Here is a 19251-nt window from a genome sequence, read left to right on the forward strand (position 1 = left end):
CTCGATGGACATGAGTTTGAGTGAACTCCGGGAGTTGGTGATGGACAGGGAGGCCTGGCGTGCTGTGATTCATGGGGTCGCGGAGAGTTGGACACGACTGAGAGACTGAACTGTACTGAACTGGACTGAAATACTCTCTAATTCCAAAGAGCCCATAATGATGTATGGCACAGAGTGAAACTAGCTACCATTTGCTGGCTGATTTATGATGCACTATGTATGTATAAGGGAGATTTTTTTCTTTAAGCTTCATGATAACCATGCACACCTGGTCAAACTCACACCCTGCCTTATCTTGTATATACCCCCCAGGTCTGTAAAGGTAAACTGTGAAAAAGGAAGAACAACTGATGGGCATCAGCAAGACAGTACACTAGAGACTAACCCTTCCCTATACCTTCCTTGCCACTCTCTAATTTATTGAATTTGGTTGGTTCATTCCACACCTGGAGTTCCCTGGGTCTCAGAACCAGGAGGATGTAGACATAAAGTCTGGATAGACATAGACTTTAATCTGAGCCTGGTTCCTAAAAATTTCTGGGCTGCTGGGTTTTATTGTCATGGAGACCATGAACTGGTCAGAGGCCTATTAATAATGCACATAATTGTTGGGTTGAATAATGAAAACTTGTTGTTGCTGGATATACACTACTGTATGGCTTAGCTATTGTAGCTATCTGTTATGTTTCTAATTCATTTAAATAATATTGAAGTATCAAATACCTCTTAATTTTTCTTTTTTTCTTTTTTGCTCAGTGAAAGTACTGCTTCCCATCTCCTCCCCACAGCCATGGAAAACCTTCCATCATTCATGCGTGTGTGCACGCTCAGTCGTGTTCCCTCCTTGTGACCCCATGGACTGAGGCCACCAGGCTTCCCTGTCCTTGGAATTCTCTGGTTAAGAATACTGAAGTGGGTTGCCATTTCCTTCCCCAGGGGATCTTCCCAACCAAGGGATTGAACCCATGTCTCTTGTGTCTCCTGTATTGGCCGGTAGATTCTTTACCTATAGCGTTGCTGGGGAAGCCATCATCATAGCTCCAGGCAAATGGGACCGATTAAAGAAGGAGAAAATGGCTTAGAGGAAGACAAAAGTCCTTCTAGTGCTAGGAGGAGGGGATGATACAGAAAAGAAGGAAGAGAGATACCTTTGCTTTTCTACCACAACTGCCTCAGCATCAACCCCCAGAACTGGGAGGGTGACCAAAGAGTTGTGTTGTTTTAGTCAATAAGTCGTCTGACTCTTTTGGGACCCCACGGACTATAGCCTGCCAAGCTCCTCTGTCCATGGGATTTCCCAAGCAAGAATACTGGAGTGGGTTGCCATTTCCTTCTCCAGGGGATCTTCCCAACCCAGGGATTGAACACATGCCTTCTGCATTGGCAGGCAAGTTCTTTACCACTGAGCCACCAGGGAAGCCCAACCAAAGAGTAGAAGCCTCAAATAGAAAGAAGGGATGGTTACAAATCTTTGAGGACACAGCCTCAGAGCGTGTCTTGGCACACATGTAGGGACACTTCTGGAGAAAGGGAATGGCAGAAAGAGGTAATGATGATTCTCTGAGTGTCCCTCAGCCCCCACATGGTAAAGAAGTCTCCCTAGAATCTCCCTGAGGTGCATGGAAGGGAGAGGAGAGCTGAACTCCAGAGGGGCCTGCCAGGGAGCTACTACATTTAGGGTCAGAGTGACTCCCTGGCATCACAGCAGTTCTTATGGATTGGACAGTTTCTGGAGGAAAGATGTGGCAGAGTCTTGAGGGTCTGCTGTGACAGTGAGACAACAATGGGGCCAAGTCAGCAAAATAGGACCACAGGGTTCAAGTGTGCTGAGGCAACAGTTCACAGACATCACCAGCCCTGAATCAATGGCGGATGCCAACAACTATCCAGCAACTGGGAAGACCAAAGTCAACTCTAAGGAGGGTAGAGAGGACCCAGTGGACAGAACCACCACCTGTGTGTGAACAAGCTGCCTCTTTTCTGCCCTCATGACCATGAGGGAACATAAGCTTTCTCCTCACACAGATGCCATGTCAGCTAATGGAAGAAGGAGCTGGGAGAAGCCATGAAGAAAGAACATGTCCCTCAAAGAGACTGAGATTTAATGCCAACTGAGAAAGCAGACGGACAGCATACCTTCAACTATAAGTTTAAGAACCCATTCTCTACTGTCCCACCTCCCAACCCCAGGCAGCAGAAAATGTTGACTGGGAGGAAAATCTGTTCTGTATAGAATATTTTTTAAGACATTTAAAAAGTACCTATCAGCTTCCTTGATAGCTCAGTTACTGGCTTCTCCCAGCTCCTTCTTCCCTTAGCCGACATGGCATCTGTGTGAGGAGAAAGCTTATTTTCCCTCATGGTCATGAGGTCAGAAAAAGAGGCAGCTTGTTCACACACAGGTCCTGGTTCTTAAAAAAATACCTAAGTTGCAGCCTGTATAATTATCACCCTAGCCTTTAATAATGGCAACCCACTCCAGTGTTCTTGGCTGGAGAATCCCAGGGACGGGGGAGCCTGGTGTGCTGCCCTCTATGGGGTCGCACAGAGTTGGGCACGACTGAAGCAACTTAGCAGCAGCAGCGTTTAATAAAAGTAGAGACTCTAAGAGCCAAACACATGCCGATAGCATTAAATAAATACAGTGTTTTCCAGTTTAATGCATTGCAAAGGAGATCAAGAGGAAGCTGAAACAGTGCCCAAGATGACCCATAAAAGAAGCCCATCATAATTCAGAACAAGTCAAGAATATACATCTAAAAGACAAATTAAATCTAATATTAATTGTAAGTGTTGTTCTGTAGTATTACTTGCAATCACACATAGTCAACAGAGAGTCTCATTGCAATTTTATGTCCAGTTTTTAAAAGGAAATATGGCTCAGACAAAAAGAAAATAATCAAATGCATTCTTATCATATATTACCATAATGAAAGCTGTGAAGGATTAAATAACATTAAGAACTATCATAAATATGGTAATTGCACTGAGTAATGGATTTTGTGATAAATTAATCCTTATCGTCCAGTTTAGAGCTGATTTGTATGATCTCTATGCACTCGCGTATTCTGGATGATTTCCCAGTCCCTGAAGGTGCAGGTGTGGTCACTGTCTGAGGCAAAACACTTGCATATTTAGGAATTTACCTGATCCCCTGCAGTCCCTTCTATGCATCACAACAACCACAACCATCCAATACAATCAAATTAAACAAGAGCTAAAGTAACAATGTCTTGAGACTAATTGGACACCAACAGAAGTTGAGAGTCTTTATCAGGCAAATAAATTCCACAGAGCAGTGAAAGTGAATTCAATTCAGCACTCTTTGATTACATATCATCTACATGTAAGACACTTTGCTGCTGCTGCTGCTGCTGCTAAGTCGCTTCAGTCGTGTCTGACTCTGTGCGACCCCTAGGAGGCATTAAAGGGAAATCTTGACCCATCAATAAAAATGTTATAAGCTGTATATAATTAAACGGTATTCATTATGTGGCATAAGTCATACATATTTAATAGCTATGATAAGTCTAAATTCTCAACACATTCTTATTTCTCTAAGTGATGAGAGCAAAGAAAAATGACTAGTGTCCCATTAGTCACAATTTGGCCATTTGGAATCTGGGTCTTTTATAAAAGTAGTTTAAAAGCAAGATACTTAATTTTAAGTACAAAATAATATAGTAAATCATTTAATATTCATCTTCTCTTATTCTTAGTACTATAATAATAATACAGTATACAGTAAAATAATATAAAAAGTATGATACTCAGGTTGACACTTGATAGATTCTTTGACATAAAATAATCAATACATATAAAAGACAGTTAGAAAGTCATGTAGTACAGCCATGAGATAGAAAGATATCCTGCCATTTGTTGCAACTTGGATAAACCCTAAGGACATTGTGTTAAGTGAGATAGAAGACAAGATATGGTATGATACCACTTATATGTGAAATCTCAAGTAGAAACTCATAGAAACAGAGAGTGAAATGGTGGTTTACCAAGGGATGGTGAGGAGGAGGGAGAGATATTTAAGGATACAAACTTGCAACAGGTAGTAAATAAGCTCTAGAGATCTAATACACAGTATAGTGAATATAGACAACCATATTGTATCATAATCATCAAACTTGCCAGGATACTAGAATTGAGTAATTACAACCACTAAAAAAATTTGATAGTTATGTAACATGATAGAGGTGTTAATGAGTGCTTCAATGGCACTCATATCATTTTATATAAAAGAGCAAATTAACATGTACACCTTAAATTTTACTTTGTTTCATGTCAAATAAGTTTCAGTAAATATAAAATTTTTAAATAATTTTAAAGGTAGATAAAACAAAGAACCATTCTTTGTGGCAGAGATTGCCAATTGTTTCCTAAGTTCTACTCTCCTCTTCTTTATAATAGAATCTTGATGATTAGCTGAGAAAATTTGAATACTGCATTTCCAGCTCTGTCCAGTAGGTGTGGCCATGTGAGACTCAACTCTGGTCAATTATATGAAAGAAGGAAAGGGCATGCAGATCAGTGGCTAGAACTCAAGCAATCTATTGAGCCATGAATTAGTACTCCAAGAATGACAGCTAAAAATAGCATCAATCACTGATGACCAGCAAGTGGCCAGATCAGGATGCCTGGACTGACTACATACAGAGTTTATATGAGTAAGAGAGAAATACTTATGATTTTTTTAAGCCACTGTTATTTTAGATTTTTTTTTGCAGCCAATCAAAATCTAACATACTGAAAAACCCCTCCCATCAGCCAATAAAAATGTCAAGAGAAAATCTGAAGTAGTGCAGAGAAATAATTCTGGTATTTTAGATCCTGTGATGGGTCCTTTAGGATTATGAGAGCTTTTTAAAATCTTTAGAGTCATTATTGAATTGTAGGACACCCAGCTGGTACTGAAAAATTAGTGGGGGGGGAAGACTTCATATTTGGTGTCATAACTTTTGAGAGTGTAGAAGAAGCAGTTTTTTTGTGTTTTTGTTTTTGTAAAGAAGCAGAACAATTTTTAAATGAAATTCCAATTAGAAGCCTAATAGGTATGACAGACTGAGCTACTTCACTTTCACTTTTCACTTTCATGCATTGGAGAAGGAAATGGCAACCCACTCCAGTGTTCTTGCCTGGAGAATCCCAGAGATGGGGGAGCCTGGTTGGCTGCCATCTATGGGGTCACAGAGTCGGACATGACTGAAGTGACGCAGCAGCAGCAGGTATGACAGACAAAAGAGAGATCTTGAGCTCAGGCTGTACTAATAGCTGGTCTTGTCCTGTTTGCTACTGCTGCTGCTGCTAAGTCACTTCAGTCGTGTCCGACTCTGTGTGACCCCATAGACGGAAGCCCACCAGGCTTCCCCGTCCCTGGGATTCTCCAGGCAAGAACACTGGAGTGGGTTGCCATTTCCTTCTCCAATGTGTGAAAGTGAAAAGTGAAAGTGAAGTCGCTCAGTCGTGTCCGACCCTTAGCGACCCCACGGACTGCAGCCTACGAGGCTGCTCCATCCATGGGATTTTCTAGGCAAGAGTACTGGAGTGGCTTGCCATTGCCTTCTCCGCTTGTACTGTTTAAAACCCAGCTTACCATCCCTTGCTCCTAATTCTGTCTTACACACACACACACACACACACACACACACAGAGTCATTCCTGTAGATAGGGCTCTGCTGAACCCAGTTGAAATCCTCTTAACTCCCTGATCTCTTCTTCATCTTCTGCCTCTTCCAGTTGTTGGATTCTGTGTACAATTGTGTAGACACATCTAGCAGTAAAATCTCAAAATATTCCCTCTTCTCTACAGTGTTCTCAAGTGGAAACGACCCAAGTTAGAAAAGAGGGCAAGTAAGCATTTCATCATTTCATTTGATTTCCTTTAGGGCTCAAGCAAATAAAGAAATATTAATTTAAAGCCTCACCATATGCTATAATTTCTCTCAGGGAAACAGGAATGAGAAACGCAGTTTCTAAGCACTTAAAACTTAGCACAGTGACTGGCATCTTGTGCTTGTGCTTGAAGAATGATCATTTTAACTGAATTGAATATTATAGCAAAATATATTCAAGACTCACAACATAAATGGCTCCAATATCACTGGGCAGAACTCTTTGTGATTAATTCCATTAGATACTTGAAAATCAATTTCATTGACCTTATTTTTCCTCTTACTTCAATACAAGAACATATTTAGCCACTCAGTGTTGAACTTCTTCCTCTTCTAACTCCAAACATAGATTTGAGAGCTGGATATGCAAGTAGTCTCTTAAGAACCTCACCCTTCCTCTCTACACAGTGGAACACATTCATCTTTAATTAATTTACTTTTCAGTCTCATTATCCTGCCTTGGGTATGCATTATTTCTGAAAATAGCAGAAGATATAACAGATGATGTCTCTTTTAAAAGGAAAGGTCCTCTAGAGACCAAAGAAGATCCCTTGGTTTTTCGTTTGCTTTTTCAAGTGCCTCCCTACACGTGGGACACTGGTGAACACACCTCTGGTGAGCGAGAAGACTCCTCACTTTCTCAGAAATTCACTGCACGTAGTCTACAAGTAATAGTCTCTCAGTCGTGTCTGACTCTTTGAGACACCATGAACTGTAGCCTGCCAGGCTCCTCTGTCCATGGAGTTTTCCAAGCAAGAATACTGGAGTGGGTTACCATTTCCTTCTCCAGAGTATCTTCCCGACCCAGGGATTGAATCCAGGTCTCCTGCAGGCAGGTTCTTTACCATCTGAGCTACCAGGGAAGCCCCCAAAATTCACTATGTATTGCCAAATGAGCCAGTCTTAGGCAGCAAACTACATTTCGCATAGTTAGGCTAAAACATCCAACACAACTCTCCCTTTGCTGCAGCACTTTAATAAGCCTGAATGTGGTTGAGGAGCGTTAGTGGAAGTAAGATCTGTAGACTCTGTCTGAAGGGCTCAGGGCAGATTTTCAGGAATGAACTAGGGAAGGCTGCTCAGGTGTGCTTTAGGGTTTTTCAGCCTTTGAGGTGTGAGACATGCATGCATCACTCCTTGAGGTCAATCGGTATCCTTGTGTGGCCCAGCATAGTAGCAGGCAGACAGTAGAGGTGAGTGGGTGAATGAAAGATGGAGTGAGTGAGAAACAGAATTGATGGGGAAACTGTGGTCTTAGTGATATGTATTCCTAAGAGGAAGCAGGAAAGCATTTCCAAGCGTTGATGCCTTGAAGCTGGGCTGATAACTCCTAGTTCAGCTTCCTTGCAAGTCAAAAGGAGGTTGTCAGACTTGTTTTTCTTGAAAAAGCAACCCGTTCTTGGAAAGGAAGTGTTTTTTTTTTTTTTTCCCATCTGTATCAGCCTCTGACTCCACAGCTGTATTGCCAAAAGAGCTAGGAGCAAGCATGTGGGATCCAAAGCTCAGGCTATTTAGACCATGCAGCCAAAGGCTGCTCTGCTCCTCACACTATCCTACTAACCACAGGTGCCTTCTCTCTGCCAGTCTGGATGATCACATCTTAGCCAGCCCAATCCCTAGCTAAGGTTATTCCACAAACAGATGAATCAACACAGGCAAGGTTTTCCCTTCTTGAAATTGAAAGTGTTAGTCACTCAGTTGCGTCTGACTCTTCGTGACCCCATGGGCTGTAGCCTGCCAGGCTCCTCTGTGGAATTCTCCAGGCAAGAATATTGGAGTGAGTATCCATTCTCCTCTCCAAGGGATTGTCCCAACTCAGAGATGGAACCCAGGTCTCCTGCACTGCAGGCAGATTCTTTACCATCTGAACCAGCAGGGAAACCTTCATGCCACCTTACAAATTTATCACAAGTAGAAGTGTTGTACCCACTGAGACTAATGGTCCCTCCAATTTAATATTGTGTCCAATAATGGCATCAGGGGACTTTTTACTGGGAAAGAATATGGGACATTCTGAGTACATGTATGCCAAAAGTTTGAACACTATCATCTCCAATTTCAGTCCCTAATGTAGTTAACAAATATTTGCTGAAATATGTACTGTAGGAAATTCCCTGGTGGTCCATTGGCTAAGATTCCATACTCCCAATGCAATAAACTGGGGTTTGATCCCTGTTCAGAAAACTAGAACCCACATGCCACAGCTATGAGTTGGCAGTCCAAAGCTAAAGATCCTGCATGCCACAACTAATACCTGGTACAGCCAATTAAATACAAATAAATGTTAAAAAATACCATGTACTGTATATCTAGCACTGTGGTAAGAACTTTCAATCCCTTCCTTGGACATCCTTGCATTTTTGATTTGTACTATTTCCACTTTGGTCATTAAAATTGATCTAAAAGATATTTCTATGAATACTATGTGTCTACACTTCAAAGTCTTCACTGGCTTGGAGGGTGGGGTGATGGTGAGGAAAGAAAATAGAAAGGCCTGAGATACTAAGATTAAAAAAAAATGTAGTCTCTTGTTCAAGGAACTAACAGTCCAGTCAGGGAGCTACAAACATGCACAGCTGACTAGAATACAAGCCAAGCAGAGAGAAATGATCATAGAAGCATAAACAAGGTATTATTGCTGATGGCAAGCCACTCCAGTACTCTTGCCTAGAAAATCCCATGGATGGAGGAGCCTGGTGGGCTGCAGTCTGTGGGGTCGCTAAGGGTTGGACACGACTGAGCGACTTCACTTTCACTTTTCACTTTCACACATTGGAGAAGGAAATGGCAACCCACTCCAGTGTTCTTGCCTGGAGAATCTCAGGGACGGGGGAGCCTGGTGGCCTTCTGTCTATGGGGTCATGCAGAGTCGGACACGACTGAAGTGACTTAGCAGCAGCAGCAGCAGTTGCTAACTAAGTTGGGTCTGACTGTTTTACAACTCCATGGACTATAGTCCGCCAGGCTGCTCTGTCTATGGGGTTTCCCAGGCAGGAATACTGGAGTTAGCTGCCATTTCCTTTTCTGGGGAATCTTCCTGCCCCAGGGATTGAACTCATGTCTCCTGCACTGGCAGGCAGATTCTTTACCCCTGAGCAACCAGGGAAGCCCAAACAAGGTATGATTCTGCAAAGGAATAGTTGGTGATTTAAAATCAGGCATTGGGAAAGAATTCTTAGAATAGATATCATTTAAGCTGGACCCTTGGAGAAGGAAATGGCAACCCACTCCAGAGTTCTTGCCTGGAGAATCCCAGGGACGGGGGAGCCTGGTGGCCTTCCGTCTATGGGGTCACACAGAGTCGGACACAACTGAAGTGACTTAGCAGCAGTAGCAGCAGCAAGCTGGACCCTAATGAATGAGTAGAAATTTTTCCCTTAAGAAGAATAACAATCTGGTAGTTGAACTGAAGCTTAACTCCAAAGTCTTTAAACACTACACTTTTTTTTTCTTTCTTTCTTTTTAGGATATAATGGATCACATTAGTTTCAGGTGTACAACATTATTTGATATTTGTTTATACTATAAAATAATCACTACAATAAGTCTACTTAGCATCCACCACCACATGTAGTTAAGCGATTTTTTTTCTTGTTATGAGAGCTTTTTTAAAACTCTCTTTTTTAAAAAATTAAAAAACTTATTTTGGCTGCACAGGCTCTTCGTTGCAGCACTCAGGCTTTTTCTAGATGTGGTGTGTGGCCTTAATTGCCCCATGGCATGTGGGATTTTAGTTATCCCAACCAGGGATTGAATGCACATCCTCTGCACTGGAAGCACAGAGTCTTAAACACTGGACTGCCAGGGAAGTTCTAATGATAACTTTTAAGATATACTCTCTTAGCAAACTTTCAAATTCATAATTCCATATTATTAACGAAAGCCAACAGCTGTACATTACCTCCCCATGACTTATTTATTTTATGCATGCATGCACGCTCAGTCATGTCTGACTCTTTGCAACCCTATGAACTGTAACCCCCAGACTCCTCTGCTAATGGGATTTTTCCAGGCAAGAATACTGGAATGGGGTGCCATTTCCTCCTCCAGGAGATCTTCCCCAAGCTTATATCCATCTAGTCTTAGTTTTTACCTGTGAAGTATTAATAATAATAATACTTTTTTATCTACCTAATAGTTTGATCAAATAAAATTATTTGGGTTAGCCAAAAAGTTCATTCAGTTTTTTCCATAACAGTTTATGAGAAACTCTAACAAACATTTTGCCAATCCCAATACATATGCTAAATATTTTAGAAATTACAGAATTCTGTATTAATTTTTAGTAGTATCTTATAGTTATCACAGTTACAACTAATTTTATTCCTGAAGGCAGCATAAATGCATTTTTGCAAATGCAAGTAGTGTTATTTAATGCTAATACTGGCTATAAGTGATTGAGTTCTACTCTGCTTTGTACATATATTATCTATTTCCTTTCACCATGCTGTGAGTCATTATCTCCAATTTACATTTAAGTAAACAGAGGCAAAAAGAGATAAAAAAAAAATTGTCCAGTCATGTAGCCAATAAGTCAAGAACCAGGGAGCAAACCTAATGTCTTTGAATCCCCAAATTCTTTCCATAGACTGCCCACTGCTTTCCTACTGGTGATGTTACAAACCTCCCTGATGTCTTCAGGGAGCAATTAATGATGCCAGCAATTTCAACACTTCCAGCCAGAATGGCAGTGTCTGATTCTGTTTCCAGAAAGTTGTAATGATTTTTAACCTTGTTAAGAATCATGATAAATAAATAAAGAATAAGTTTCCTTTAGGCTTAACTAGAAAACATGACTTATTCTGCCTCACCCTCTGAAAATGAAATGTTTTCTTTAGAAATAATTTCTCTGTTGATTTAAGAAACAAAACAAAACTCAATATGTAGTTGTATTGATTCCTTATAGTTATTTTAAATTTTAAAAGCTTCTTTAACAACAACTGAATAATTTTAACATATATTTTCTTTTTTCTTCATCATTAATCTTAAAAGAAAACCCACTAATAATATTGATAATGTCCAAAAATTTGATGAATATTATTCATGCTCAGATTATTCTTCTAAAATATGTATATTACATGTAGTAAATTATCAGATAACAAGTTGACTTTTACCAAAATCATAATCTTGGCAGTTTTTCACATTTAATGAGGATAATGAGATACTCCAGGTAATAAAATCATTGATAATAAGGCCACCAGATATTCTGATTTAATTGGAAAATAATTACTGTTGCTCTTTTTTTTAATATAATGTTCTTGTTTTTAATATAACATTCTCATTTTCTTGTTTTTTAATATAACATTCTTGTTTTTAAAAAATGCTGTAAACTTGTAAGTGAATACAGAGACCTTGAGAGGCTGGCTTTGAGATTAGGGCCAACTGTGATTCAGTGAGTGTCACAAAAGTGTCACTTAATATTGAATGAGGCAGAATACAAAGTGCATACAAATGGGGTTAGAAGCAGAGCACTAGACTCAACAGCTAAATTCAGGCAAATTTCTTTCTCATCTTTTCAAACATTTTAGTCATTTTGTGACTGGTTTCATGCATAAAATTATAGACTCCTGAGTTGGAAGCAGACTTAAAGTATTTCTATCCTCTCTTTCTACAGTGAAGCCATTAGTGTTTCCTGGTATTTGCTTGAAGATGTGCAGCAATAGAAACTCATTACTTACTAAGGTAGACCTTTCCACCTTTGAACACATAGCTTTGTCATCTCTTTAGATTAGGTAAAAATCTTTTTCTATAGAGTTTCTTCCTGTAAATGTCAGGTCGATCTACAGGGAATATGAAATAAGACTCTATTTCACGTCACACTCCTTCAAACATGTGAGAGAATCTCACCACTGTTCTTAGAGGCAGCCAGGTTTGGGAAGAAACTTGTAAAGACAAGTATTTGAAAAGATACTGATTAAAAAAACACACACAAATTTGCAATGGCTTACTTTGAGTGGTGAAGTAGTACTGGAAATTTGTCCTTGGTCTTTGTTCTTCATTGGTTGAATCCTATATGAATATATATTCTAATTAGAGTGAAAAGAAAAAGCAAACTTATTTACACTTTGAGAAACAAAGTCCTAAGTGTAATGAATGAAAATTGATACTTCACTTCGAATAAATAGAGAATTTAAATGTGATATGTCCGAATGACAAGCCTTAGTCCTCCAAGACACTGACCCGTATAGGGTCTCAGTAAAGATGTGTGGCCTTCCCTGATGGATCACATGGTAAAGAGTCTGCCTGCAATGACAGAGACCTGGGTTTGATCCCTCAGTAGGGAAGATCCCCTGGAGGAGGTTATGAAACCCACTCCAGTATTCTTGCCTGGAGAATCCCCACAGACCCCATGAACTGTAGCCCACCAGGCTCCTCCATCCATAGAATTTTCCAGGCAAGAATACTGGAGTGGGTTGACATTTCCTTCTCCAGGGAAAATCTATCAAAATCCAACACAAATAGTCATATTCTCATTTCTTTCTTGAAGATATATTCATTGCTGGGAAGTAACAATTGCACTAAGGATCAATTTGTTATTACCTTCATTCCAAGTACTAAAAGGAAAAAGATTATTTTTAGTCTAATTTAAACTAATTTAATGTCTTTTTATTGTATTTTATTCCAAATTCATCACAGTCAAAAAATTCTACAAGTGAAGAAAAATAAACAATCTTAAGTCACCCAAAAATAAAGTATTGTTCTACTTGGTTATGGTGAATCTATGAGGATTTTGCACATGAAATGATGATTGTGATGATGATGATGATTTAATCTGACATGTATACCAGGTAGTTTTCATGCATTATCTCTTCTAGGATTTACGGTCAACCTATAAACTAGAAATTATTGTCCCCATTGTCCTTCACAGATTAGAAAATTGAGGAGAGAGGTATGTGTTATACTTGTCTATATTAGATAGTGGTGAGAAAGCATTAACAATTTCACCAGATCCTATTTGTTGCTTTTCAGACAAAAACTGCTATCCTGAGACAAACCTCTCTGCCTATATGCCTTATTTTTTCCTGGGTTCCACTTGCAGTTGTTACAAGGACTTTTCAGATTAACTTTCCTGTGTCCCTAAAAAATTAAAGCTAGAATTGCAATATGATCTAGCCATTCCACTTTTAGATATATATCTGAGGAAAACAAAATCACCATCTTGAAAAGATATCTGCACTCCCATATTCATGGCAGCATTATTTACAAAAGCTAAGGCATGGAAGCTGAAGGCAAGGAGAAAAGGAAAGATATACCCATTGGAATGCAGAGTTCCAAAGAATAGCAAGGAGAGATAAGAAAGCCTTCCTCAGAGAACAATGCAAAAAAATAGAGGAAAACAATAGAATGGGAAAGACTAGAGATCTCTTCAAGAAAATCAGAGCTACCAAGGGAACATTTCATGCAAAGATGGGCACAATAAAGGACAGAAATAGTATACACCTAACAGAAGCAGAAGATATTAAGAAGAGGTGGCAAGAATACACAGAAGAACTATACAAAAAAGATCTTCACGACCCAGATAACCACGATGGTGTGATCACTCACCTACAGCCTGGAATTTGAGGTCAAGTGGGCCTTATGAATAAAGCTAGTGGAGGTGATGGAATTCCAGTTGAGCTATTTCGAATCCTAAAAAGGTGATGCTGTGAAAGTGCTGCACTCAATATGCCAGGAAATTTGGAAAACTCAGCAGTGGCCACAGGACTGGAAAAGGTCAATTTTCATTCCAATCCCAAAGAAAGGCAATGCTAAAGAATGTTCAAAATACCACACAATTGCACTCATCTCATATGCTAGCAGAGTAATGCTCAAAATCCTCCAAGCCAGGTTTCAACAGTAAGTGAACTGTGAACTTTCAGATGTTCAGGCTGGATTTAGAAAAGTCAGAGGAACCAGAGATCTAATTGCCAACATCCGCTGGATCCTAGAAAAAGCAAGAGAGTTCCAAAAAAACATCTACTTCTGCTTTATTGGCTACACCAAAGCCTTTGACTGTGTTGATCACAACAAACTGGAAAATTCTTCAAGAGACGGGAATACCGGATTACCTGACCTGCCTACTGAGAAATCTGTATCCAGGTCAAGAAGCAACAGTTAGAAATGGACATAGAACAACAGCCTGGTTCCAAATTGAGAAAGGAGTATGTTAATGCTGCTTATTTAACTTATATGCAGAGTACATCATGCACAAGAAGATGGAAGAAGCACAAGCTGAAATCAAGATTGCCAGGAGAAATATCAGTCACCTCAGATATGCAGATGACACCACCCTTATGGCAGAAAGTGAAGAAGAACTAAAGAGCTTCTTCATGAAAGTGAAAGAAGAGAGTGAAAAAGTTGGCTTATAGCTCAACATTCAGAAAACTAAGATCATGGCATCTGGTTCGGTCAGTTCATGGCAAATAGATGGGGGAAACAATGGAAACAGTAACAGACTTTCTTTTCTTGGGCTCCAAAATCACTGCAGATGATGACTGCAGCCATGAAATTAAAAGATGCTTGCTCATTGGAAGAAAAGCTATGACCAACCTAGACAGCATATTAAAAAGCAGAGACATTACTTTGCCAACAAAGGTCAATCTAGTCAAAGCTATGGTTTTTCCAGTAGTCATGTATGGATGTGAGAGTTGGACTATAAAGAAAGCTGAGTGCCAAAGAATTGATATTTTTGAACTGTGGTATTGGAGAAGACTCTTGAGAATCTCTTGGATTGCAAGGTGATCCAACCAGTCAATTCTAAAGGAAATAAGTCCTGAATATTCATTGGAAAGATTGATGCTGAAGTTGAAACTCCAATTCTTTGGCCACCTGATATGAAGAACTGACTCATTGGAAAAGACCCTGATGCTGGGAAAGATTGAAGGCAGGAGGAGAAGGGGATGACAGAGGATGAGATGGTTGGATGGCATCACTGAATTGATGGACATAAGTGTGAGTAAGCTCCAGGTGTTGGTGATGGATAGGGAAGCCTGGTGTGTTACAGACCATGGAGTCACAAGAGTCAGGCATGACTGACTGACTGAACTAAACTGAAGGAATGGAAACAATCTATCTGTTAAGAGATGAGTATATTAACTGTCTTCTATGTGTGTGCATGAATATACACACATATATACATACATATATATCACTCAACTCTAATAAAGAAGGTAATCTTTCCATTTACAACACAGATGGACCTAGAGGGAATCATGCTAAGTGAGAAAAATCAGATGGAGAAAGACTAATACTCTAGGATCTCAATTATATTCAGAATCTAAAAAACCAAACTCAGAAAACAGAGAACAGATGGATGGCCACCAGAGGTAGGGGTGGGGAGTTGGGGAAATACATGAAGTTGGTCAAAAGGTAAAAATCTCTAGTTATAAAAAAATAAATTCTGAGGATATAATGTACAGCCTGGTGACTATACAGTATTATGCTTATATTTGAAAGTTCCTGGGAGTAAATCTTAAAAATTTTTATCAGAAGAAAAAAATTATAATGGTTTGAAGTGATAAATTTTAACCAGCCTATTTGTGGTCATCATTTTACAATATATTCATGTGTCAAATCATTATATTGTACAGCACAAACTAATACAATGCTCTATGTCAATTATATCTTGATAAAACTGGAAAATAAACAAACAAAATACCTCTTCTGTGCCCCTGCAATCATTTCCTTATCTCACAAAGATATATACTTTAGAAGTCATACAGAAAGCTTAGTTAAATTTCTTTATTTTTCTTTTTAGTCCTACTTCTTATAGAGTTGATCCACATTCTTATTTTTTTTTACCCTAAGTCTTAAGAAATTTGAATAAAATGTGTATGCCTGTGAAGATATTCAGCCTAAGATGGAAACTGAGCCAACTTAAAGTCTTCTGAGCTTGATTTTAATATTGCTGATCATAATTTATAGTAGCATAATAATAACCATTTATTGAGTGCTTATTACGTGTCAGGCAGTAAGCAAACACTTGCATGCACTGTTTCATTGAATGTTTGCAATAAATCTGTTAAAATTTAGATAAAATTATTATCCTCATTTATAGTTAAAAGAAACTGAGGTTTAGAAAGATTAGGTTAGTTATCTTGATTAAAATCAGCCTACTAAGAAATTAACAGAACTAGGATGTGGCACCATATTTAGTCTAATATCAGTGCCCATCAAACACAATGCTATATGATTAAGTTTCCCACAGTAATATTAAGGAATTACTACAGAGGTTGGGATGTCTTTCTCTACATTCCCAATATGGTTTATGAATTCCTCAAGCAATTAATATTGTTACTGTGGCTACTACTGTCACTATTAATATAACATCAATAACAATGACCCCTGCATATTTATGCATATTTATCATACCCACCACACGTGTGGAATATTTACACATTTAATCTTTACAGCTACCCTATAAAGTAAATGCAAAAAATCCCAGTTCTTCATAATAGGATTCAAAAATCTTACAGAGTTTAAGGAATCACTTTCAGGTTCCATAGCTATTAACCCACCATTTGATCCAGGTATGACTGCAAAACCTATCCTTTCATACCTATGAAGGTAATCTGACCATGACACTTATCCAAATGAAGTTCCTACTAATTTAGTTGGCATCCTAGTTGCCTCTTGACTTTCTCCTAGGATATCACTTTTCCTTCCAAATGGTTGTCTCTCACAACAGAAAAATACCCTAAGTTGGAGTGGATCATTCTCTGTCCAATGAAATGGAGAATGGTGTTTCCCATCAACAAATTTCAAGTAATGTCATCATTCATTGTTATTACATTTTTTCCCCCCTGAACCCATTGTCTTAAGAAAACTTACTTTTCTGAAATGAGGTTCATAAATTACTACATTATTTTAAAAGTTATGTTATTATTAACCACAAACCATTATGAAAATCTCCAGGCTCTATTTCTCAAGCAAATTACACAAAAGTTGGCAGCCAGAAGGGAATTTATCCTTCAAACATTTGCCCTAAGCAGTGACTCATTTGATCTGGTTTAGTTAACTCCTGGGTTAGTAAAAAATTAAAAGAAATTTTTTTAAATAAAGATTTACATGTCATTGGGTTGACACGTCAGTCTGTCCTGAATAAATGTTAATTGACCCCTGAGATACCTGAGAATTATTGACTATTGTTGCAAAATTAGAACAAAGATAAATTCCAAGATACAATGATCTTTTTTTTGTTGTCTCAAGTTAAACTGCTATTGATGGGTTACCATTTGAATTCACTTGATAACATAGAATTCGAGTTTTGAAGATCTTGCTGAGATATCATTCCCTTGAGCAAAATGTTCTGCACTGTTTTAATCAGCCTAACTAGTTCTGTGGAAAACAGAGCAGCCAGTTGAACAGAAAACTGGAGAAGGAATAAAATATCAGATACACCAACTAGATTTTGCTTGCCAGCAGCAAGGCAAGAAAGACTCAGAAACTGGGGACAGCATTTCCCTTTCTAAAATATGCTCCATTCTGAAAGATCATTGGATTTTGCAGGAAGAAGGTAGAGAACATTTCAAAATTAAACAGGTGATAAACAGAATCATTTCACTGCTGATAAATGGTCTGCTCTCCCTCTTGCCTGTCCTGAGTTTTACAAATTCTCAAAGGAGATCCTGTCATTAGGAAGTAAAACACTTTCTCGGTAAGCCTGATCTAAACCCTGGTGGCTCAGAGGTTAAAGCGTCTGCCTCCAATGCGGGAGACCCGGGTTCGATCCCTGGGTCGGGAAGATCCCCTGGAGAAGGAAACGGTAACCCACTCCAGTATTCTTGCCTGGAGAATCCCATGGACGGAGAAGCCTGGTAGGCTACAGTCCACGGGGTCGCATAGAGTCGGACGCGACGGAACAGAACGGAAAGTTACCTTACAAGTAGGAGAGGAAGTGTGAAAGGAAAAACAAACAAAAAAGAAATGAAAAACAAAAGGGCTTAAAGAGATGTATACTTAATAGCCCAGATCATGATAATCTCTTCAGTTCAGTTCAGTCGCCTAGTTATGTCTGACTCTTTGTGACCCGCATGGACTGCAGCACGCCAGGCTTCCCTGTCCATCACCAACTCCCGGAGCTTGCTCAAACTCATGTCCATCAGTTCAGTGATGCCATCCAACCATCTCATCCTCTGTCGTCCCCTTCTCCTCCTGCCTTCAATCTTTCCCAGCATCAGGGTCTTTTCCAATGAGTCAGTTCTTATCAGGTGGCCAAAGTATTGGAGCTTCAGCTTCAGTGTCAGTCCTTACAATGAATATTCAGGACTGATTCCTTTAGAATTGACTGGTTTGATCTCCTTGCAGTCCAAGCGACTCTCAAGAGTCTTCTCCAACAACACAGTTCAAAAGCATCAATAATCTTTGTTAGCTTTTAGCAAAAGGAAAAGCTAACAGGGCAGCAAGAGGAAGTGCCCTCTTTTTCTGCAACCATCTACTGCAGAAGCGGCCCTCATCTAACAAGGAAGGCTCTGAGTGTTTGCAGTAGTTTGCACATGCCCAGATTTGACATAAGGACTATATTTTTGCTGAAAATCTTGTTTTCTGAATCTAATCTGTCCTGTTGAAAAAAATACCTTCTGATTGCTGTGCATGATTGTTTCTGGCAGCTTGAAAATGCCCAGGCCTCGAAACAGAGTGAAAGCCTTTCTTTCATGGGGCCTTAGAGCATCTCTCCACGATAAACTTCATGCTTCAGAAAAAAACTATAGTAGAAATTCTTCACAAAGGGAATTTGTGGCAATTATATTCTAACCTGAAATAAGATAAGAATCCTAGCCACACTTTTCATTAACTCTGTGGACTTGGCCTCATGATTTACCCTCCCGGAGCCTCAGACTTCTCATCTGGAAAGTGGTGATAATAGCACCTACTTTGTGGAATTGACTTGAGAATTTGATAACATGTCGCTTCAGTTGTGTCTGCCTCTGCAACCCTATAGACTGTAGCCCATCAGGCTACTCCATCCATTGGATTATCCAGGCAAGAATACTGGAGTGGGTTGCCATGACCACCTCCAAGGAATCTTCCTGACCCAGGGATCAAACCTGCATCTCCTGCATTGTCAGGCAGATTCTTTACCACCTGTGCCACCTGGGAAGTGCCTAGGAAATAAAGTGAAAGTGAAAGTCTCTCAAGCATGTTCGACTCTTTACGACCCCATGGACTAAACAGTCCATGGAATTCCCCAGGCCAGAATACAGGAGTGGGTAGCCTTTCCCTTTTCCAGGGAATCTTCCCAATCCAGGGATCAAACCCAGGTCTCCTGCATTGCAGGTGAATTCTTTACCAGCTGAGCTACAAATGAAGTCCCCCAGGAAATGGAGTACCTCATAAAAAAGAGGCAATATGCTGAACTGAGGAGAAACTTTAA

General features: G+C 39.5%; 1 protein-coding gene across 2 annotated transcripts in view; it reads right to left on the minus strand.

The window, feature by feature from the left end:
- PTGER3 (prostaglandin E receptor 3) overlaps positions 1–19251 on the minus strand; it is a 96940-nt gene that overhangs the window by 21014 nt on the left and 56675 nt on the right. The window contains exon 3 of one of the 2 annotated variants that reach the window (XM_055402059.2): positions 11849–11909. The exons of the other annotated variant lie outside the window; for it this stretch is intronic. Within the exon in view, the coding sequence (XP_055258034.1) occupies positions 11849–11909 (61 nt within the window). The remainder of the gene's footprint in view (positions 1–11848; positions 11910–19251) is intronic. 2 annotated transcript variants of the gene reach the window in all.

This window comes from Moschus berezovskii, chromosome 4 (assembly GCF_049115385.1).
Source record: "Moschus berezovskii isolate FMDL1 chromosome 4, NW_MosBer_1.0, whole genome shotgun sequence".
Lineage (NCBI taxonomy): Eukaryota > Metazoa > Chordata > Mammalia > Artiodactyla > Moschidae > Moschus > Moschus berezovskii.